The sequence below is a fragment of the Lytechinus variegatus genome, chromosome 10, assembly GCF_018143015.1.
Source record: "Lytechinus variegatus isolate NC3 chromosome 10, Lvar_3.0, whole genome shotgun sequence".
Classification (NCBI taxonomy): Eukaryota; Metazoa; Echinodermata; class Echinoidea; order Temnopleuroida; family Toxopneustidae; genus Lytechinus; species Lytechinus variegatus.
The window spans coordinates 11,357,787-11,381,610 of NC_054749.1; the positions used below are offsets into that span (position 1 = coordinate 11,357,787).

General features: G+C 36.4%; 1 protein-coding gene across 1 annotated transcript in view; it reads left to right on the plus strand.

Moving 5' to 3' along the window:
• The window catches only part of LOC121422469 (nucleosome-remodeling factor subunit BPTF-like), a 50,964-nt gene extending 33,433 nt beyond the window's left edge, over positions 1-17,531 (plus strand). Inside the window, exons 15-20 of the mRNA XM_041617539.1 lie at positions 7,908-8,121; positions 12,505-12,902; positions 14,290-14,463; positions 15,180-15,375; positions 16,061-16,145; positions 16,728-17,531. Coding sequence (XP_041473473.1) covers positions 7,908-8,121; positions 12,505-12,902; positions 14,290-14,463; positions 15,180-15,375; positions 16,061-16,145; positions 16,728-16,909 — 1,249 coding nt within the window. The 3' untranslated portion in view covers positions 16,910-17,531. The remainder of the gene's footprint in view (positions 1-7,907; positions 8,122-12,504; positions 12,903-14,289; positions 14,464-15,179; positions 15,376-16,060; positions 16,146-16,727) is intronic.
• Positions 17,532-23,824: the final 6,293 nt, after the last annotated feature.

Sequence of the window (23,824 nt, forward strand, 5' to 3'; positions counted from 1 at the left end):
TGAAAGTATATGCAATTCATTAAACGTGGACATCAGCAGGGTGGTCTCCATAAAAAGGATTTTTTTTGCCCTGTCGATGTGTACCTCTCGATGTTTGAGGAGCTGGAGGCGAACGAGCTGCACCCTTTCCAAGGAAGAAAGTGATTACTCGAGATGGAGGGGAAAAGGAGGAAGAAGATCTGTAATGGAGGAAGAATGATAAATAGAACGGTAGGGCCGGAAGGAGAGGTTGGCCATATAAAATTATGAAAACATTCAGGTCACTGTATCAAAATCAAGTTCAAGTTTATTTATTCAGTTTAAAAAGAAACATATTATAATAAAAATAAATATAGGCATGCATGCGATGTAAATGACTACAGTAAAAGTATGTTATTGTTTTAATGAAATGTACTCTGGCTTCTCTCTTTTTTCTCTTTTCATTTTCCTGATCACTTCGATCTTATGTAAATATTGGCCTAGTAAATATTATGAATTATCATTAATTGATTTGTAATTTTTAGTGAACATTTGATGTAAAGGATTTGTATGTGATAATTTATTTATAAAACATAAAAAAGTATAGCATAGACAAATCGGTTCAAGGACCACTGCTGCCGATTCGTTATGTCATTCCATTGAAGGGGGGGGGGGGGTCACATCCCTTCAACCATAGATTCACAACGAATTTAAATCGACTCCCATCGACCCCTTTAAAAGCGAGAGCGGGGCGGGCCTGGATTACACAACATAATTAATAACATAAAATACAGGATATAGATGCTAATCTACAAAATCCCCAAAAGAGAGAAAAAAAAGTTGATATAAGGTTAAGAATTCAGACTATACAGAACGGAATACCATTTACAAACACGAAATAGGCTATGCACAACCACGTCAACCCGTATATATGCAAATATTTTAATGAGGGTCTTCATCCGTCCATGACATGCAAAAATACTTCCCTTCATTTTGTGGGTACCATTTTAATCCTTTTCCCCCAGTGTTGCAAATCTGGTCCGAACAGTTCGGTGATATTGTGTATTGGCCTGAGAATTTGCGACCCCCCCCCCCCGGCGGGATGTATATGACGAAATGGCTTTATATTCTATTGTATTTTTTACCATGATTGTTCTCAATCTCGGCTATACTCTCTTCCGTCGTTCAGTTTTTTAGTTTCTTTTCAACGTTGACTCTGCCTCTATAGGGGGGGGGGGGGCAGGTCCGGGGGTACTTAGATTTGGTTTGGACGGGGGTGTGCGGCTGATGCGGGATCAATACCCATACCGATTACGGGTCATTTTGGCTAAAAGGTAGGGGAAGGCGGGGTAAGTTGTGACAGTTTTTGCTTTTTGCATGTTAGAATTGATATGATTAATAATCTTGTCGAAATAAGTACCTTGCCTTGAAATTTAATTCTTCTGAAATATTTTCCACCTATATATAACTTTCTATCCCCACACTGAAAGTCATCGTGACCTTTGAAAAAAACGATGTCAAATGGCTCAACTTGCCCCATATATGGGGTAAGTTTGAGCCACCTTCTGGGGTAAGTTGAGCCACAAAAACTATGTACAAAATGTATGGGGGAGAACCAGCATGTCAATTTTTTGTTTAAAGTCTTTTCACTTGCTAATTCTCTATAAATACTAACATCCTGTAAAAGGAAAAGAGCAGTCATGTAAATTTGCTCCTTTCAGCCTGCATTTAAATCGATTTTTATGGTTTGTTCGTTTTCTAAGATACATTACCATAGGAATTACCATGGCTCAACTTGCCCCATGCTGTTTGGCTCAACTTACCCCAGTCCGAACTTAGTGCGATAATTTTGTATCCACACATTTATCATGCATCCATCATATAAAAGACTATGGCAAGAATGATGATCCATACCTGGACTAATGATGTTGTTATCATGTCTTTATTATTTTTAAAGACGTGTGTGTTTATAAAGCACTTATCTATTTTACACTCTTTTTTACTTTTTTGGCTGAAATTCATATTTTTCCCTCTAAAAAACTACTTTTTGTTTCAAAGTTGGAAACAATGTGGTGGGGTTAGGGGTTATGCTATGGGTCATCAATACATGACACCACCACAATGTCTGACTCATTCATTATTGGCCTGGGGCTGGTGGCTCAACTTGCCCCTATGCTCAACTTACCCCGCCTTCCCCTACCCATTGTTAATGCTTAAAACTTTACCAAAAAAAGGTTATCACCCCAAATTTGAGAATATGGACCCATGTTTAAGGCCATTATCTAAAAATTGGGGGCATGAACCCATGTAACTAAAAACAATTATCTAAAAATTGGGGCCATGCATGTTTAGTGATTTTCCAGCATAAAACTATACCCCATGTTTAGAGATTTCTTCCAAAAGAGCGACCCATTTCAGCGGCACATGCCCGTATATCTTATTTTGTAGGCCACCCCCTCCCGGCTCTAAATGTATTCAAAATTTTCTGAACTTTAAGATATTTGACTTGCACGTAATTAATTTCCTCGTATTTTTTTTATTATGGCTCGACTGTATTGATCTTTTATTTTCACTTTGCCGATACCATAATAAGACTCGTGAAACGAAAATGAGATTATCCAGTATCTTAAAGTCAAATCCGACTTGGAGCGAAGCGATTGTCACATAAAGGGTCGTAATCAGTCATGCATTAAAGTTTTATATCTACCGGTATTAGAAATATGTATTTGTGCCAGACTTTGTTACATTTCTAATGCTGGCTTCTAAATTTTGTGAGTGGAATTGTTTTGCACAAGTCCGGCTGCCTCCGACTGCTCCGACTCGAGCCCCGTCATGCCCGTAGACTACCGGTTGATCCATGGCTAACCGTCGTCTCGACTCCAGTACCAGGCCAGGGTCGAGTCACTTGTACAAGAACAAGTTCTGCATTCGCCTGACTTTTGAAAGAGCCTCTATTTTGAGGCTCGGGTTGTGGAGTAGGGATTTTCGTTTATTTGGTTCTCTGGTTATTTTATTATTTTTTCGTTTACGGGTATTATAACTATTCGCTTCTACTAACACAGTGCTCCCCCCCCAAAAAAAAAATATATATCACTTTGGGGGAAAGACTTAAAATGTTATGGAAGCCAATAAAATCAACTTTCATATGACACCAAAAAGTTGAAATACTATCACGTTTGAGCGAACACTGCCTACTGAAACAAAGCCAAAGGGTATGAAAATTAGGCTGGAATTAGCCTTCCATTTTTTGGTCAGTTTTTGAGGGGAAAATCATAAGGCTTTGGAACTTGCAATGTTAAGGGCGTTGTGATGAATTACTGATTAGTCATGACCAGTTATGAATGTTTAAGCAAGTTTCATAAATTATTAAATCGAACAAAAATTACACATTTTGGGCAACATTTCAACATTATCATGAGGCTCTCGGCAATGTGTTCATTGGAGTCAGGAAAATAGGGGTGAGATTGGAAGTGGGAGAAGTAGGTTGATGGAATAAGGGTCAACAGAACATTTTAGCCCCTCCCCCTCTCCCGCCCTCCCCTTCTGTTGAGTTACTGATTTTTATTGTCATGTACGCTTGAAGTCCAGAGCAGAATGTTATAATTTGATTATAATGATAATTGGGGCATCAACTTTTTCAATCAACAATTTATCATTAAATCAACTATTTCAATTGGCAGTGTAATAAATCAGGCATTCAGTGTTTCAATAAAGTATTTCATAAATTATAATCAAGTCAATTTCTTGGTAATCATTCAATAAAAAGAATTTTAAAAAATGACTATCAGCCACCGGTCACTTCAGCGGCAAATAAGTTTTGAATAGGCTACCATCCTGGAAGTGATAGGGGTCTGGGAAATATAGAGGGGGGTGGAGATACACAAGAATTTTTATTTGTAAAATGACAAAAAGAATAGGCTACACAAAATTTACATTTCCTGTTCACTCAACCATCATTCTTACAAGTTTTGAAAATCATATTTGTTGGGGAAAATCCAGCATAAGTGTTGCCTTCCCCTTAAAAATCCCAAACTTACGATTTTTTTTTAAAGAAGTCACCATGCAATCAAATTTTGCCTCATTGTGATTTCAACCCCGGGTGTCAACCATACGATAAATAGACATAAGGAGAAAAATTCGTCCATAATTGACATCGTATACCATATGTTACCTGGTTATTGATCATTCGTTCTCTGTACACGAGGTTCATGGGTCGAATCTCGAACCAAATGAAAAGAGTTGCAGCTCCGTAATTAGCTTGAAGTAGAAGTTCGCCTTGGTGAGAAACACTCGATGAAACTGTTCAGTCTACGACCTACCTTTAATTTTCAAATGAAATTCAAGACAAACATGCCCCTTCCCCCACTGTCATGCCACCACAATCGCCATAATCATAATCATTGTAATCATCAAAACTAGGATTATTATCATAATTAATCTCGGCACCTTCATCACTGTCATTTTAATCTCATTACCTTCATCACTGTCATTATCACCGTCATCATCATAAAACATTAATAAATCAACCCGGGCGGCGGAGCAGAGGACATATCCTTTGTTCATAGGGTGCATCATTATTGTCCACCACAGTAAAATATTATCCTCTGATCATCACTACTGCTTCCATAATCATCAATCTTGTCGTAATAAACATTCTCGTGATCAATTACGCTCATTATTACCATCACCATTATATCAACATTATAATTATTATTTTTACGATCATTATTACCATCACCATTATATCAACATTATAATTATTACGATCATTATTACCATCACCATTATATCAACATTATAATCATTATTATCACCATTCTTGTCATTGCCATCATCGTTGGGATTGCAATCATAATCATCACTATTATCATAATCAGCCATCATTACCTTTCTTTTCGATATCATCGCGATCATAATGTCTTGTTTTTTTTTATTCACACATCAATATGTTTATAAATTTTAAAACAAACAAAAATGTTATAATCGTCATCATCATTACAACCGCTTTCACCCTCATCCTCCTTATCCTTCATTATCACCAACATCATTATTACCATCACCATTATATCATCCTCGATCATCATTTCGTTTTCATAATTGCTGACTATTTGTAGTAGTTCCGTGATTGGACAATGTGGTTTGGGAGGATTCATTGGGGTAAAGAAAGCACAATTAGAGATTATCAGAGATCGTTGCGTAACTTCAGTTGAAACGGATTCTTCCTATTGTTAGTTGTTAATTGTGATTTTCACACCTTCTTTGTTCGCAACACGTGCGAGACAGTGTAGTTAATCGAACCCATTCAAGTCGCTCCGGGGCATTAACTTCAAAGCTTCAATGGGACTTTATAAGAGTTATCTTTCCTAAAACGAAGTAAATCAAGTGCATTGGGGTCTTGAGAGTAATTTAAACAAAGTCTTGACCAATACGAACTAGGCTCAAAGAACGAATAACAAAGGAGATTGAGAACTGAACATGACTGGGAAACGGGAATGGATGAGGATTTCAATAAGTTGTATGCATAAATACGAATGCTAGTACCCATGAGTATTGGAGGATCCAGGGGGGGGGGCACAGTCGGCCCGTGCCCCCCCTGGCCTTTTGAGAAACAAAATAAAACTTTGTAATGTAAAAATGCAAGTCAATCTTCATCATTTCATATATTTTCAAATTAATACTTTTTTCTTCATCATTTTGAGTTATCTCAAAAAATATACAAGTAATTTGCTCAGCCATTTCATGATATTAAGAGAAGTCATAACAAACATTAAATAATGAACATTACTTTATCCAAGTTTCCATCCTCATAATTTTGCGTTCTAAATGCCTCGGTCATATTTGCTCTACGGCGGCCGTACGGTGAGTCGGAAACGCATGTTTTATCCATTTTTATTCAGACCACTTGTTTGTATAGCTATTACAAAAAAAATGTTTTTGATGCGCCGTACGGCCGTCACAGAGCAAAAATGACGGAGGTAAGGTCAGGGAATGTTGCAGGAGTTCATCCCCCCCCCACACACACACTTAGATAATTTTTTGCTTGTATTTTTTTTTTGTTATGAAAACACCCTATGAGGGGGAACCACTGTCAAATTTTCATTCAACTCGAACTCCACCTCGAGCATACGCTACTGCAAAAGCTATTGGAGATATTGGTACGTAGCGTAAAGAGAATTTTGTTTCATAGCGGCAAAGCTCTGCCTCAAGTTACCTTGTATTATATGCTTGCACCTGCGCGCACATGTTATCAAACTGATATTGTTTGAGTGTGCGGGTATACAGCAAGAACGATACGGAGTTGTGACTAAACTTTTCTGAGGACTAAATCGGGGCAATCACGTACCAGTGACAATGCTGTCGTATTTGTCAGCGCTTTGGGAATTATTATTAGGCATGGTTGTAATCACATCTGAGCGAACAGAGCTCTGCAAGCTGGTTCAGTGGGTCCAGCTCCTGTAGACGTTGTGCGCGGTCGCCGCGGTTGATCGAATGCTTTGACGGATCGCATTTTACTTCCGCTGGTAGCCAAATCAAAATTTATTTCCCTTTCCATCTTTATAAGGAATTTACGAGAATTATATACATATTTTTGGAAGCTCACATCACCAGGTACTAATACATTGGTCACATTTGCTCTAGGACGGCCGTACGGCGAGTTGAATACAGCCATTTTATTCATTTTTATACAAACCACATTATGTAGCTCGTACATAAAATGTTAAAACGGCTGCGCAGTTATTGACTCGCCGTACGACCGCCGTATAGCAAATGTGACCAAGTTATAAGCATGAATAAGCAATTCGCCGGACCAAAATTTTTGCGTCCAGGTTCTTGTCCCTTTGAATACTTGTCACGCCTTCCAACCAATTCATTACGGCACACATCGTCATTCATTATACTAGTAGTTGCACCCTCACAACATTTCACGGCAAACAATTGAGGTAAGGAACTCCTCCACACGCGCCAATAAATTCCTCTTGGCTTGCCAGCCCAATGCCCGCGAACAATAGAAGTGCCAGAACGCGACTGCACGGGCTCGTTATGTCACTCCGCGATGATCGTAGGGGTGCTCTATTGATATGCAAATTCAACCTCATTAACTTCGTGGCGTGCAAGCGCGTGCATGAAAAGTAATGAGGGCGTGCAAACCCGTTTGCACACCCCTCCCGGATATTGACGTCACGCCTTAGAGTAGTATGCAAAGTCAGCACTGCTGCTATATCGAACCGCGTGATGCAGGTGAGACGGCCAGAGGCATTCCACTTGTTAAACAAAACAGCCATGCCCTGGTACTTGTACTGAACAAGTGAGCTTAGTTTGGGTCAGGATCATAATTTCTGGTCAGTCGTGTAATGTGTTACTTCAAAGAGCCTATTATTTCAACCCCTCCCAATCAAGGCAAAAGTGAATGAAAATAACATGACGTACAGTTTCTAATTCCAACACGATGCAGAATCTAGATTTTTTTTAAACATCTCTCGTATAGAATGTATGCGAAATATGAGAACATTTATAAATAGGCTATTATCATATTGTGTTCAGATTTTTTAAGTCGGATTGTTAGGTTAGTTATTAGGATTATTTAAATTTACATACATGATTATCGACCCATTATATTTAAGTTGTGTATTCACCGATTATCTCTTTATTTGTACATATAATTAATTTTTCATAATGGTGTTTTCACTTTCAGTTCCTTTGTTGTTCTTTTTGTGAGATATCTTGTATTTTCCCCCCTTCTTTCTTAGCACTTTGAAACTTTTGTACAAAGCGCTCTATAAATTTTGTTTATTATTCCTTGTGGAGCCACAACATATGAGAATAAAGATGTCATTATTTCCCAATATAAGGTCAAATATGCAAAAATTTGATGACATTGTAGAAAGAAATGCACTGGTGTTGGTGATTTTTTAAAAGCATTCTTGCTTTTGATGTGTGTCTCTCTGCAGAGAACATGCATGTCAGATGGTAATGAAATCAATGTTGGATCGTATTGAGAAAGAGGAGAGACAGAATCGGAAGAGGAAACTCCTAGCAATGAGGCAGGAGAGAGAGGAGATCGTCAAGAAGAAGGCTCTCCTTGATACCCGTAAAGACAGGCTCAGAGAAGTCATACTGCTCAAACGCAGTCAGCTAGAGAAGAGACTCAAGATGGATGTTTATGTAAGGAATATCATTGTTCTATTGTAATTTTGATAGTCCAAATCTTTATTTAGAACAAAAATATTAATCTGCTTTTATTTAGTGCTTAACCCTAAAAAGACTGGGCTATTTTGGAGGCTAGAAAAACTGGGGGGGGGGGGCCTTTTGGGCCCCCCCCCCTAAGATCTCGGCCGTTGGTCGTCCGATCGCAACCAAATTTGGCACACACATCCTTTGTCATGTCCTCTAAAAGAAAACATAGTCAAAATACTGATATTCATTGTATTTTTTAATATATGCATAATTAATTATGCGAATATGCAAATTTTTATCAAAAAATTGAATTTTTCATATTTTGGTACTTATTGCGGTCCATAAATTCCCGTTTCAAGGTTTTCAGCTGTAAGAAGAGGTTGTTTATCATGGAATTGTGTTGTTTCATGCTTGAATTATTAGATATGCTTATGCAAATTAGTAATTACTAAATATAGTTGTGCAAGCGATTCTGGTATTTTGCACTACTTTTCTTATGTTTTTCTTTGATTTTAATTTCTTATGTATTTCTTTATTTTGCATTTCTTATGTATTTCTTTATTTTTTATGCAATGTTTTTCATTATTTTCATATCCTAGAACTGCTACTTGAATTCACAAGTGACATAATATAGAAAGAAACAAATAAAAATGTAGTTAGAAAACAATGTGTATAACATTCATTCAAATACCATACACTTTACACACAAACGAATACAAATTTCAATTTCTTATGTGACATGTGATACGAAAATGTTACGTAACTCCGCAACCGTGGCATAGGGGTATACAAATTTGGTATCAAAAGTTGCGCAAAACTCAAGAGAAAAAAGTCATGAAATGGCGGCGCGAACGCTTCATGCGCAAAAAAGTTATCGCGATTTATGTACAGGGGGGGGCCTAAAAGGCCCCCCCCCCAGTCTTTTTAGGGTTAATATGAACCACATCTCATTTTTCATGTGTAGTTTTCTGATTTTAGGGCCCAGTCTTTGGGCTTAACTTGAAATGTGGTTACTGTCTCTCAAGACTTTGTAAGCCATGATTAATTGATAGATGTTTTCATCAATTCTCTCAATTTTAATCATATACCTTTAAACCGCTTCATAGATACACAGGAGAATGAATCTTTTCATTTTAAATCAAGATGATAGTTTTCGATGTTTGTCTCAACAAATGAACCATTTATTGTCTTGATTTTTATTTTGGAAGAAAATTTTGAATTAGTGCTGCAGCCGAACCGCCGAACCGAACGGAAGTTCGCCGAACTTGGCACTTCCGAACCGGACCGAACCGAACCGAACTCAAAGGCCTGGTTCGGAAGTTCGGTAAAAATAAAGAATGTTTGTATGCAATGCGTGAATGCGATGACTACATAGATTTAGTTATAAAATTAACAAAATATATATTGGTTAGTGATTGTGCACAAAGAGAATTCCACTCAATATATTTTTAAAATCCACTATGATAGCTCCCATCTCGTCTTTGATTGAACTGTTATCAACTTAAGAATATTTTATTAACATAAATATATTTTTTCTTGATAAAATGAGGGGGCATTTTGAAGCTAAACTCGGTATAAAAGTGTGGTGTATTTACGTATTGCCGTAATCGATCGTGATCGTAATCGGACCAAATCTTTTTGTATTTAATAAAGAAAAAGAACCAGACATAAATTCATTCCTCGTAAATGACAAAGTATGACAGTTTCGGTCTCGTGTTTGATTAAATTTTTATCATTTTCAATTTTTTTTATAAACATGAATAGGCCTGGGAGTAAACATCGATTGATCGAATGGTTCGATTGGCATGCCGCCAATCACCAATCGATTAGCCAAATGTACACTAATCGAATGTTCGGCAGATCCCGATTATGACGTTGACATAACTCTAATACCCAAGTAATAATAATAAAATGACAAGAAAACAATGATGACAGCTGTTTTTTACAGGTTTAAAAATTATGTTACCGAGGTAATGTTTCAAAAATTATCAATGATTGTATCACATTCACAGTTACATACCAACATGATAACGCTCCGAAAATGTTAATCCCACCCGACCTTGCCCTCATACACAAAATAAGTCACTGTGTGCGTGCACAATAATAAGTAAACACATAACCAGCTCACTTGAGCTGATTGGACCTTCGGATAGCCAATGAAACTTTGGGAAACAAAGAAGCGGAAGGCATGTGGTTCCCTTTATCATCAGGAAAGGTCATGACTTCAGAAATAAATTGACCCCTCCCCCATCTGTGTGTGTGTGTGTGCGTGTGAGGGAAAGAGAGAGGGAAGGATAGGGGGTGGGAGCCGGAGAATTTCTTTCATGTTTCAGAACAATGCAACCTTTTTATATCCCCCTCAACCAATGAAAACTACATTCCAACACGCGCCCGCCTTCACCAGTACTTTCTCGACTAGTCTCCAAAAATAGACCCAGTTATACATGTGGGTTCAAAAAAAATCGTAAATTTGAAAGGTATTTCAAATGAAATATTTTTTTTAATACATGTGTAGCATCGTGGGCAGTGCCACAAGTGGAGGCGGGGACATGGTGTGGGCAAGGGATGAAATTTTTCAAGTGAAATGCTCCACCTGGGCTCAGTCTCAAAGAATATACTTCATGAATGAGTTGTTTACGTCTTTGGACTCGGCGGGGCTGATTCATTTATATGCAGGGGTGTGGCACTTGGAGGGATGCATGCATAATACCAGGGTACCAGTATTGATTTAGGAAAGATTTTCATTGGAACAATAAACTGAAAGATTTAATCTCATTTCATGAAGTTTCTTTTGATATAAAAAATCATGGAGAAGGGGGAAAAGGGCCTCATTTATGCTAAACATGTGACTTTGATGGAGATTTCTTCATGGGGAGGGGGGGGGGGTCACCATAAAGTAGGTCAACTATTGTGACTTAAAAGACGTGATTCCCGACGAACAATCGAATCATTCAATTATTTTTCCAGGAAATAATCGAATGGTAATAATAACAATCGTCCCAGGCCTAAACATGAATATATTTTTTCCTTATAAAATGTGGGGACATTTTAAGCTTAACTCGGTTAAAAAGTGTAGTTGAATTACGTATTGCTGTAATCGGATGTACATTTAATTGAAAAGACATAAATTAATTCCTTGTGACTGACAAAGTAATGGTAAAGTATATATATTCCACCTTCTGAAATTTCCATATTAATATAAAAGATAAATAAATAAGAGATGAAGGAATGAGGGTGAAAAAAACAAAAAAGATAAAAATTCAAACCAAATCAACGCATGTTCCCTGATCGATGTTCCGGAAATGGTTGGTAAGGAAAGTTGAAACAGGAAGTCCAAACAACCTGCTCTCGGTTGCTATTATATATACAGGTAAAATTCGTATTCCAAACTTGAAACGTTTTTCCATTGTCAATATTTTCTTAAAAGTGGTTTAATCTGGCCAATTACTGAAAATGAAATGATAAATTATCAGTTCCGTCTTAGTTCTGACGATCAACGCCGAGTGATTTCACAACACTAAAATATGCAGTACAGTCCCATGTACTCATTTTCGTGTTAGAAATATGTTTGAAGTCACGTAGCGTCGATCTTTCTGGACCAAGAATGGACTGATATTTTATCTTTTTAAAGTAATTCATTGACCAGATTTTACCACTTTTCAGAAAATAGGGACTTTCTAAAACTCTCATATTCTTTGGAATGTGAATTTTACCGGTATAATAACAGTTGAGTGGAGGTTGTTTGTCTACTATTTCGACATTCCCGATCAACACTTTCCAATTTGAGAAGCTGCGTTGGCAATGACATCGTAATCGATCATGATCATAGCTACATGAAATAATCGTGAAAAAATATTCTGATCTTTGTAATTCTATTTCTGGCCTGATTCTCTCGTTATCAATATTTTTTTCTTTTGATTTTTTTATTTTCATTTTAAAAATGAAAGTAGAAATGACTTATTTTTTGTTAATTAAAACAAAAGAAATTTCAACAATTATCTTAACTATTCTTTTAGAAACAAAATTTATTATTAATACATGACAGTTCATCCGGGAGTTTACTTGTTTGTAGGTTGGCGATCTTATGTTAAATTTAATTTGGCATTTATTGCCGAACCCCGAACCGAACCAAAGTTCGGAAAAAAATTGCCGAACCCTGCCGAACCGAACCGAACCCGAACATGCCGCCTGACTTGCAGCACTATTTTGAATGGTTTTTATTGGAATTATTGTGAAAGATTAGTGTCTTCCTTCATTTCCCCTTATCAAGGATTCAGAACATTTGTTTTACACTTTTTGATTGATTTGTCATAATCCAACTTTTAAATCATTTAATATTGCAAGCAATGAAAATATTTGTAATTCTCACAGAATGAGGTCAGGAGAGAGAGGTGGGCCGAGAAGAGGAGAGAGAAGGAATCGAAAGGCTTGATCAAACCTAAGAAGGTCAAGACCGATGACGCCGGCGGCGCTTCCAGGTCGGTCAACGTCCAGAAGACATCAGCGGCCACTGCTGCTAGGAAGAAGATTGCCAAGGCCAGGGCCCAGAAGAAGATGAATGCGAGTAAGAAGTCCAAGGCAGTCCATGCTGCCAAGAAGGCAAAGGCTGAAGCGGAGATTAAAGAGCGTGAAGAAGCCTCAAGGCTCATCAGAGAGACCATGCAGGAAGGTCCGACTGCTTTACCTAAGCCAGCGGATGCTGCTACAGGTGCTGCTGCAGGAGACACTCAGCTCTTCTGTATATGCAAGACACCCTATGATGAAACCAGGTTTGTAGCTTCTGAACAAGGTATCAATTATTGTCTCGCCTGAAAAGCAGAGGCGATACCTATAGGTGCGGCTTTTTCGACGGCAGCGGCGTTGTCAACATCAAATCTTAACCAAAAGTTAAGTTTTTGAAATGTCATCATAACTTCAAAAGTATATGGGCCTACATGTAGTTTATGAAACTAGGACATAATTGTTATCAAGTATTACTGAACATCATGCCAGAGTGTGAGGTCACATAACCCAGGTCAAAAGTCATTTTGGGTCAAAGAACCTAGACCATGTTGGGGGAATCGACATCAAAATCTTAACCGAAGCTGAAATCGCCCCCTCCCATTTTCCGCGGCCCCTGAATAACACTTTATATGGTCATGGTATTAACATTCTTTGTCCATGCGATACATAATTCTTGGAGCATAACATAGGCTGGTTGTCGCGAAAGCAACAGGTCCGTGGCAGTATGTCCACTGAGATTTATGGCCAAATCCCTAAATTCTTCATGTTAACTTTGTATAGTTATAGTACATGTGAATACCAATCTGAACCTCTTGAGTCCTAAACCTGGCCTGTGTGGCCCTTAGCTCTGGTCTGTGAAGAATGTGTATTTCAATGAATCATATCATGTTCAACACGTTAATATGTTCAATTATGGCTGCATATATTTTTATAATGTTTACTTTCTTGTTAATTAGTTTTTGCAAAGTTGATACTACACACTGTCTAATGTATTTCCCTATTCAGGTTGTCAATCAGAAATATGCAGATAAGGCCATTAAATGGGAATCCAACCCAAATAAAAACTTTTGTTAAATGGAAAAGGGAAAATCAGACAAGTTGATATGTGAAAGTTTGAAATAATATTGGACATGCAATAAAAAAGTTATGAATTTTTTTAAAGTTGTGAATATTCGTAATCACTTCACCCATGGAGACTTCAAATTGGCCACTAATGTGATGTCATATTGATGTAAGGCAAGGACTACTCTTCCATGTACTTCAATAAATGAATGGCTAGAATGACATTTTTTTCAAAAGTTTTACTTCAAAATATATTATTCTTTCATGAGGACGTCAAACAAACTACCTCGGCTATATTAAGATTACTGCCTTAGGGGAATGGGTACTTAAGAGAAAACTACGAATCACAGATAATAAAGTACATGGCCTATGGGAAAGTTGTCCTTGCCTCTTGTCATAATTTACTCATCCAGTTGCCAATTTCAAATCTACATATTCTTAGGTATCTTAATTTAAAAACAGCCATAACTTTCATACTGTTTTATTCATTTTTCTCTTTTCAAACACAACATATGACCAAGGCTGGATTCCCCTGTTGACCTCAATTTTGTTTAGTGGCTTGGGTTTTACCATATTTCCTCTCTTCTTCAGGTTTTACATTGGTTGTGATGTTTGTCAGAACTGGTTCCATGGCACCTGTGTCAAGGTCTCCGAGAAGACAGCTGCGAGCCTCAAGGAATACGTGTGTGACGAATGCAAGACCAAGAAGCAAGAAGTCGAGGAGGAACTCTACTGCATCTGTAAACAGCCATATGACGAAGCACAGTGAGTCATTACCTGCATTCATTGTCGCAAGTCTCAACTGATTTTTTGGTGTTGCTGCTAACCCAGAAAAATATGTCTATTTGAGCTGTCCTTTGAAAATGTCTGCATTGTATCATTTAACATCAAATTAATTCATGTACAGGGGGCCTGTTTTAGAAAAGGGAAGCTCAAAATGTATTAATAGATCTCTCAGATACATTTAAAAAATTTTTTTTTTTCCTGTACATTTCTACCCCCCACTTCAATAATCACCAGAACCACGATAATGTGAAAGCAAGCATGTTCCCCTTTTTAATGAACCAGAAGTCCAAGGCATATACAGACAGAACAGATAGATCCCATTATAGAGGGAGGGGTAGGTTTGCCCATATTGATACCAGGGCCCAGTCTTAGAAAGATTGAGACAATCAACCAATCAACTATAGAGTCAGCAACACCAACATCTTAAAATGCCTGTTCAAAATATTTTCTAGATATGCTGTTCCTTCTTGAGAAGTTATTGTGCTTCTCTTTGTTTACACAGGACAAAATTTCCTGTAGAAAAACAAATATGACACTGATGGATTTCCATACATTTGAGGTTGATGGGATCAATCGTAACTCTTTGTAAGACGGGGCCCAGACCTCTCCCTACCGATTTCCATTCTTGTTTGAGTCCAGTGATAGGAAAAGAACTCCAGAGACATTTTGTTGAATCGCCCACCTTGTCGTTTTAGGTTCTACATTGGTTGCGACCGATGCAACGATTGGTTCCATGGCCACTGCGTTGGTATTTCCCAGGAGGAAGCAGAAGGTATTGATAACTACATCTGTCCAGGGTGCAAGACAACAACCATTCAAAACCTGGCTAAACAGAAGACCTTGACTGGCAAGGACTATGACCATCTCAAGAAGATGCTTAGACAACTCCAGGTGAGTTCTATCAGGTTTTCATTATGATGATAATTATACTTGTCCTTTCTCAGAAGTCTTTTAGTAAAGTACTGCAGCATAATTGCCTTTGTGTTAGCAGAGCAATTCTTACGAGCACGGCATTTCAAGGAATTAATTCCTGCCAGCTACCCATTATCTCACCAGGGTTGAATGCCAAAGAGCCATTCTTCACTGTCCAATAATAAATTAGGCATAATTACATTTGAAACCTTTACTATTGATCCACACCCAATTGCAGAGATTATTTGCTTCAAGACAATATGATTGAAACCCTTAATCCTAATTTAACTGGACTATTTCATACCAGGATAAACTGGGGGGAGGGTCTATTTAACCCCCCCCCCCCCACCTCAGATCTTTGCCGCTGAATGCGCAATCGCTGCAAAAATTTGCTTGCGCATAGAGCCAGATATAAACTACAAGACTGAAAAGAACAATTTTCAAAAAATTGCTTATATTTGTGCATGCTTTTGCCTTATACCCACTTTAAATTGCTAGTAGAATGCTAATTTTGGGTGAAAACATGAATTTTTACATTTTAAACAAAAAAGTGCCAAAAAATAATGAATTTATTGGAACATGTATTTTTTATTTGTCTTGCAATGAATGGAGACTAATTGACTTTCACCTTCATTCTTTTCCAATGATTGTTTGTCTGTTACAGAGTCACAAGATGGCTTGGCCTTTCTTGGAACCAGTGAGCGAATTAGACGCACCGGATTACTATGATGTCATCAAAGACCCCATGGGTAAGACTGGTATAGTGTCTTTTAATATTGAGTTTGCAGGTGTTGCATTTCATATGCATTGAGATCTCAACAAGGGGATTGAATGAGGTCGATAATTGTAACTGTTTAATTTGAAGGATACCAAAATACCATTTATCCCTTCCATCCACCCTAGAACTTAATTTTGAAAAATGATGAAAATTAAAAAAAATATATATTGAATAAAGTGAGTGAGTGAAATTGACTCATATGAGGGATGGATGGTGAGTGAGTGAGCGAATATGAAATATTGAATAAAAGTGAGTAAAATTGACTCAAATGAGGGATGGATGGTGAGTGAGTGAGTGAGTGAGTGAATAATCAAGTGAATTATTAATTAGTGAAAAGAAGAATAGATGGATGGATAGGTGAACCGGTTCAAATGAATAAAATCAGTTTTGAGTTTTACAAACTATGAAAAAAAATAGAAAATGAAATGTAATACCTAATCTGATCCCCTTCTTTTGCGTGAAATATCGAAAAAAAAATTATACATGGTAACCATCTTCCAGCAATTAATGATCAGACTCAATAATGAAATATGATTTCCTTTCACTACTACAGACCTCTCAACGGTGGAGGACCGCCTGAAGAACAAGCATTACGTCAAGCTGAGTGACTTTGCTGCCGACATCGGCAAGATCTTTGACAACTGCCGCTTCTACAACCCAACAGACACACCATACTACCAGTGTGCCGACGTCTTGGAGAAGTTCTTCATCCAAAAAATGAAGGCTCTCAAGTAAGAGACCACATGTAAATAGACCTTGATTCCTTTATTCATCTTTCATATTTATGCCAATTAATGTTTATATTTTTCCTTCCAGGAAGGCTTTCTCTGTATGGCTGATGTGTAGTTTGTATATTAGTTCACCCCCCCCCCCCTCTGTATCCTTAGTTTCCAATGCAACATACCAATCCTGTGTACATTACTTTAGGAACAGTTTAAAGTGAGGTATTGTAAGTAATATTGACTGTATTTATAATGTGATTTGCTGATTTTTCTTTTCATTTGAAGTTAATTTGTAGAACATTCTTTTTTATTTTAATTATTCATATAATAATATCGTAATTTGATGGTCCATGCTTGATGTACATAGAATTAATGCAGAGGTTTAATTTGTTTTCTGGGCCAAATCTTCACCAATTTGAACTTAATGTACAATACCAGCTATTTTTTTCACTTTTAATACTTCATAGACAACAAAGAGCAATTGATTCAGTCCTCGGAATATATTGTTCTGTCTATTGCTCTTTTTTTGGAGAGTGTTAAAGGGTCATACAATGCTGACTGGGGAGTGTTTCATCAACATTTTCATCCGACAAGTTGTCAGATCCGACATCTTTCTCTGATGTTGATTGGCTGAGAGGTACTGTTACTATGGTAACTGTCGGATAAAATGGGACTTGTCGGATAAAACGTCCGACAAGTCCTTTCATGAAACGCCCCCCTGATATTGCAGAGTAAAATAGCATATGAGGATATGTATTTGTATAAGATTGGCAAAGTGTATTCACACTGCGAGTCGATTTCATAAAAGTAGAAAATATATAATTTAGAAAAAAAAAAACACTACAGACATGTAGAGATCAGATGGGCCAGTTGCAGACCTGCCAACCAGTACGTTTTTGGTGTATTTAGTACGTTTTTGCTACCAAAATACGGCAGTACGTTGTTTCTTTTAAAAAATACATTTTTGTTTTTCACAAAATCGTAATTTATTGAGAAAAATCATCTCTATTTCATAAAACTTCCACAAATATGGTTATTAGATCAATGTAATTTCAGGCAACTGTTTTTTTTAAATAGTTTTGTCAAACCCAGGGTGATATATACACATGTTTAATTTTTTTTTTTTCATCTGCAAGAGCAGCGGGCATTTTAGCTTACATGCAGCTTGAGAGCCGCGATAAGCGAGTGCGCCACACATTTTATTGTGAAATACACTTATTTTATCACAGAATACACTTTTTCAATTCCCAGAGGTTGGCAGGTCTGCAGTTGTTGCTTTCTAATCCTTGCAGCAATATGCAGGCTTATTTACCTCCTGTATTTATGAACAAATACATTGCACATTCTTTTACATATGGCTCTTGTGAAAAATAATTCTCGACTCCGTCATTTGGGCCACCATCTTTGAAATCACATGACAAGGAACCATATCATGCTTTTGGAGAAAATCTCTGTTGAAGAATATATTTATTAGATTTGGGTCCATTTAAAGACTAATCCTCAAAGCTTCATCTGACCTTGTTCCATTGTTGTCTGTAATCCAAAATGGACCACCCATGACCATGACCAATAAATGTAAAGTTTGGTGCTAATATTCTAATAAATGACAATAAATTTAAAATGTTAATTTCCAATTTGGAAGGAATAATCTGTTTTCTAGAAGTAATTATATAGATGAAAAATACCGTTGAAATTAGTTTGAAATATACATTCTTAATACATTTTTTTTTAAATGGACAGTTGTACAGTTGTATGTACAGTGGTTTATACAGTGTGATACAATTTGAGATGCTGTAGTGGTTTATAATTTCCCAATTCCATGTTGCTAGATTCCTTATTTTTAGAAAAATTCAAAGTTTGCATGAATTCTAAAATTATTCAACCAAGCATCTTGATTCGTCAACCCATCCCCCCACTTGATTTCCCTTTTTGTTGTGGGCAAAAATTAAAAATACATGTATGTAAGTTGATATTTATTATTTATTCTTTAAATGTGCATGTTGCCTCATTTCCACCTAAAATTTCCCTTTTCTGAATTTAATCAAGTTGAGATTTGCATGACAAATGAGGATGTGCATGATTTACAGAACAGAAAAATGGTTTCATTATTCATGTTGAGTGTAAGGTTGGAAAGGAAGATATTTTCTGTTGATAGGACAGAAAAAAATGTATAAAATTTATGTCCATTTGATGTCAAGTTTACCAAATGTCTAGAAAACTCACCATGTATTATGACTAGGAGTTTTGGGATTATGTTTTGTGAAAACACTTTTTCACAACGTCAGATCTTGAAATTACAGTGTATTGAACTTCATTGATCAACTAGTGTATTTTTTTAAAAGAACGCTTATTGCTAATTTTCTGCAGACCATTTTAGGGGGATGAATACAATAGAATGGCTATGAAAACTCTAAAGAAACACCTTATTCTGGATTAGTCAGAATTAAAGCTCGATCAGCTTCATACTTTTAACATTACCCCTTGTAGTCCGTTTCATAAAACATGGTCATTGTTCTCCTCATTTGCAAGTTCAATCAACTTGCCTCTCAGTCAGCCACTAATCAAATCATAAGTGGGCAAATTTGTTACCACTTCAGATAGTGTAAGACATATTTTTGTTTATTTTTGTTCAAAAATTCAAATTTCATTATATTGTATTGAACTGCAAGCCCGAGATTACTGTAGTTTATTCTTACAATGATTTGGTCATATGAAATCAAAATCAGTGAGATTTATGAGAATGTAATTGCACGCAGGCTAACAACTTGGATGCCCAATTATGAATGAAATGTTCTGTTAACTCTATATTTGTCTCTGTACATATATATTTTTGTGACATAAAGCACATACTCTGTATAATTGATTTCTTATTTTGAACATGGATGTACAAATGTGAGTACATAAACACTTATTAGTACAACTTTATTGTGTATACATGTATATAATAAGATGCACAATTTTTGTGTTTGCTACGTGTAGTGGCCACTGTTCTTGAGGGAGGAGCTGCTTGTGCTTCTAAAAAAGCAGCTTTTTGACTGAAATCATGGAATTTGTGTATTTTCTAATTTTCATTAACATTTAGTAATTGACGAAAGGAAGAATGTCAAATCTTAAAAGATAATAACTGTAACTTGCGTAATTATTTCACTTCCAAATATCCATTCACATTCAGATCAGTTCAATTACAATATTTTTCATACATAATGATAAAGCATGTGGCTAAGCAGGGATTGAAATTCAGTTGGGTTACCACACAAATTGGAAAACAGTCAATTGTATGAAAATGATAATTTGGTTTCCTTTACAAGAGACGACCTACATATTTCAATTAAGTATTGAAATTTTCATAGAATTTGTAAAGAACAAATGTATTTTCCAAGTGTTAATTGTACAAATAATGGTGTTCTTAGTTAATAAAGTCTGAATAAAATAATTGGAAAAAAAGAGCACTGGATGTGGAATCAAATATTTCATGTGTGAGTGGTTGTGATAAGATGAGATTAAATGCAATTTGAAATGGAATAATCCCTAGAGCGTACAAAAAAACAAACATTGAAAAAAAAGGCCTGTCACATCGTTCCTTGCAAGCCGTGCGGGTGATTGCCCGCAACTCACCCAAAAAAAAACGTTTTGAGCTTGTTTAAAACATCTCTTTGTGCAAATCAGAATTGGGTGTGAGATACATGCGAGAGGAGGCGCGATAGCTCAGTCGGTAGAGCGGGAGATTCTTTTTCCGGTGACCCGGGTTCGATTCCCACTTGGTGCGCTAGTGCCCTTTGGTAAGGCATTAATCCTCAGTACCAGGTCCTTCGGAGAGGACCTTAAGCCGTCGGTCCTCTCGTTGCTTGCTTACAAGCATTCATGGTTTTTTAGCAATCAGGTGAAAAATCACCACCAAAATATTGCCAATGTGGGCGACCTAGGAGTAGCAAAAATAGTTGGCGAGTCACGTGCAAGGCTTGCACGGAACGATGTGACGGGGCCTTGAGAGTCGGACAAAGGATTCCATTCACACTTTGTGTCTATTGTGACTTTCATTACAAAAAGCTTCCATGGTTTCATTTATTCAAAGTTCTCACTTTTTTTTAACCTTCAATTTCACCAAACATGTACACATCAAGTTTCTACAAACCAGGCAGGTTACAATTCAGTCTTTTTTTTCAGTATCGATACACTACTTTGATTTAAAACTCTTTACAAACGTGAAATTCATTGTATCAATCATTTGGTGCAATGGACACATAATCATACAGATAAAAAAAGAACAATCTCACCGTGATGCAGGTGAAGATGAAAAATTTGATGCTTACAATCATATCCTCTACAATGTAGATATATATATATAAATCAGCCGAGTTTAATTCTCTAAATGTTGACATTCCTTGAGTTGTAATGCTACAGATATAATATACAAAATGATTATCATAAAAACATGATCAATGCACAGAGTCAATGTATTACAATTTCCCTTTGTCTCCCTTTCCTAAAATAGATGTAGAAACTTTTTTTTGCAATGACATACATAAAGGTAGATATTTCAATGGCAAAGACAACTACTATATCAAATCTAGTGAAATGTAATAAGATAGTGAAGAAATTTACCCTGAATATTAACATTTTGAAGTACTTTGCATTGTCTTTCCATTTCTAATATTTTTTTCTTCTTTTTTTTTGTAACGTGTACGTCACCTGATTTGAATAAAGGCATTAAAAGCCTACATAATTGCAGAAAAAAGCTCTTAAACATCTCCACTTGATAATACAAAGTGCAATTGTATACCATTATAGGAACAATTAATCTTTGCCACTTTAATAACTTTGTAATGACAACATTACAGAGATCCACAGACTCATTGGTAATAATAATTGGTAGTGCTACCAACCTTCAGAGAAAAACAGGGAAGATTTAAATTCCATTCAAATCTCATTAGAGGCATAGTTCTTGTAGCAACATAAAGAAATTTTATTTATTGAATAATACATAGGCCTACATATTCTCTATGACTTAACCTTACCTTCTCACAAATAAACTTGAGTGTTATAAAGACAATGTTCCCATTTCTATATTCAGGTCTTCATCAAGCCCTACTTGACTTAATATGGAGGTTTAATTTGTATTTTATTGATACAAAATCATGAAGACACTTTTAGTAACTAATAACTTGATTGAAATGCTTTAAAACAGTACCCGATATTCAGTGAATTTTAATATCAACATGAACAATGGCAAGTAGGGGAAGTCTCCATAAAGACATAAAAGGGAGATATCATTCACTATAGCGCATCCATGCTTAAATGCTACATGTGTAAACATGAATAGAGAAAAAGCACCACAAATGCATTTTGATAGTCTATAATATGAGCTTTGGAAATACATTACAATGCAGATAACAATCAATACAAAATGTGCAAAAAGAAAAGAATGAAATATCAAAACTGAGATATAAAGCTAGAATTCAGTTCAGGTGAAAATTCAATATGAAATATATTGGTCTGATTTTTAAAAAAATAGTATTTTACAAATGCATCAGCTGGATCCTTGAGGAAATTTGACACTAAAATAAAAATTACAGATTTTCTTCGCCTTTATATAACAGCCCCTTTAATCACTAATCTGACAGAGTAAAGTTATTCATATCTGAAAGCTACAAAAGATTTTGTATACATGTACTTAATGCTTCCTTTTCATTACTAAATTATAATCTCCAACGTAAAATCTTCAATCCCTGCCCCCCCCCCAAAGCTAATTATCTGGCCTGATATGTCAACCTGTAAAGGTTCACAATACCGTGCACCATCTATTTGTTGAATCAGACAGGTCTAAATCCACTATGCCTCATGGAAAAAAGTCGATATCTGTTGCGTGCTAAGTGCATGCATGCGAATGCTGCGCTGGCCGACGCGGCTCAACCAGCTTGCATGTATGCTGTTTACCAGAGGTGGGAGAGAAATTTGCCTACATATTTATTTGGGAAATTTAGACCGTTTTTGATAAATTCTTCCAAATCGTTCTTCATTTTTGAAGAGTCAGTCATATTACTGTACACTAGCACCATGCGCTGCCCGATGTCGACCCTGAAGTCAGATATTTGGCCTGTTAGCTGCAGATAGATGATGAACCATATTGTGAATCCACCGAAATAATGTCAAATTGGAGACTGCGCTTGTAAACTAAGTGTAAATTGTAAACAAAATGTTCACAATTTTGTATTATTATAATCAATTACATACATGCCAAGTATTTACTTACTTATATTTAAAAAACAGAAATGACATTGCTTTAAGGCCTGGTCACACCGCCCGAGCGTTGTTGGAGCGGAGAGAAAAAAATCATCACCGCTCGCTACCGTTCACCATTTCGATTTCGATTGTTTTATTTTTTCTATATTTGTTTTCGATTTTTTCCCAAATTTTGTGAGCGAAATTCGACCATCTCTTCCCACCGCTCCACGACCGCTCCAACAACGCTCGGGCGGTGTGACCAGGCCTTAACCAAAGCTCAATAAGGATCTGGATTGCAGCAGATAAAAGCAGAATTTGGTTTTAGTACGATAGAAGCTTGAAGAAAGACCAAATTTAATTGCACATCATTGCTCTAATACCAAAAGTCCACTCCTACTCATCAAATAAAAGAAATAAAATAATCTTGATATAATTATTTGTTCAAAGTTTAACCTGTCAAAGATTTAAAAAAAAAGAATTTGGTCATTTTTAAAAGGAAATATGAATTAAATTCCACTTCAGAATATGGTGGAATATGAATTGCGAAGTCAAGAATACCTTTCATAGAAAGTTTCTGACTTCTAAATATGCTACATGATTTCTACAGAGAAAAATATGTGCACACTTTGAAATACCATTACAGTTTATCAATATAAGATGTGATAACTTGACATTTCTAACTACCTTTTTTAAGGTCATGATATAC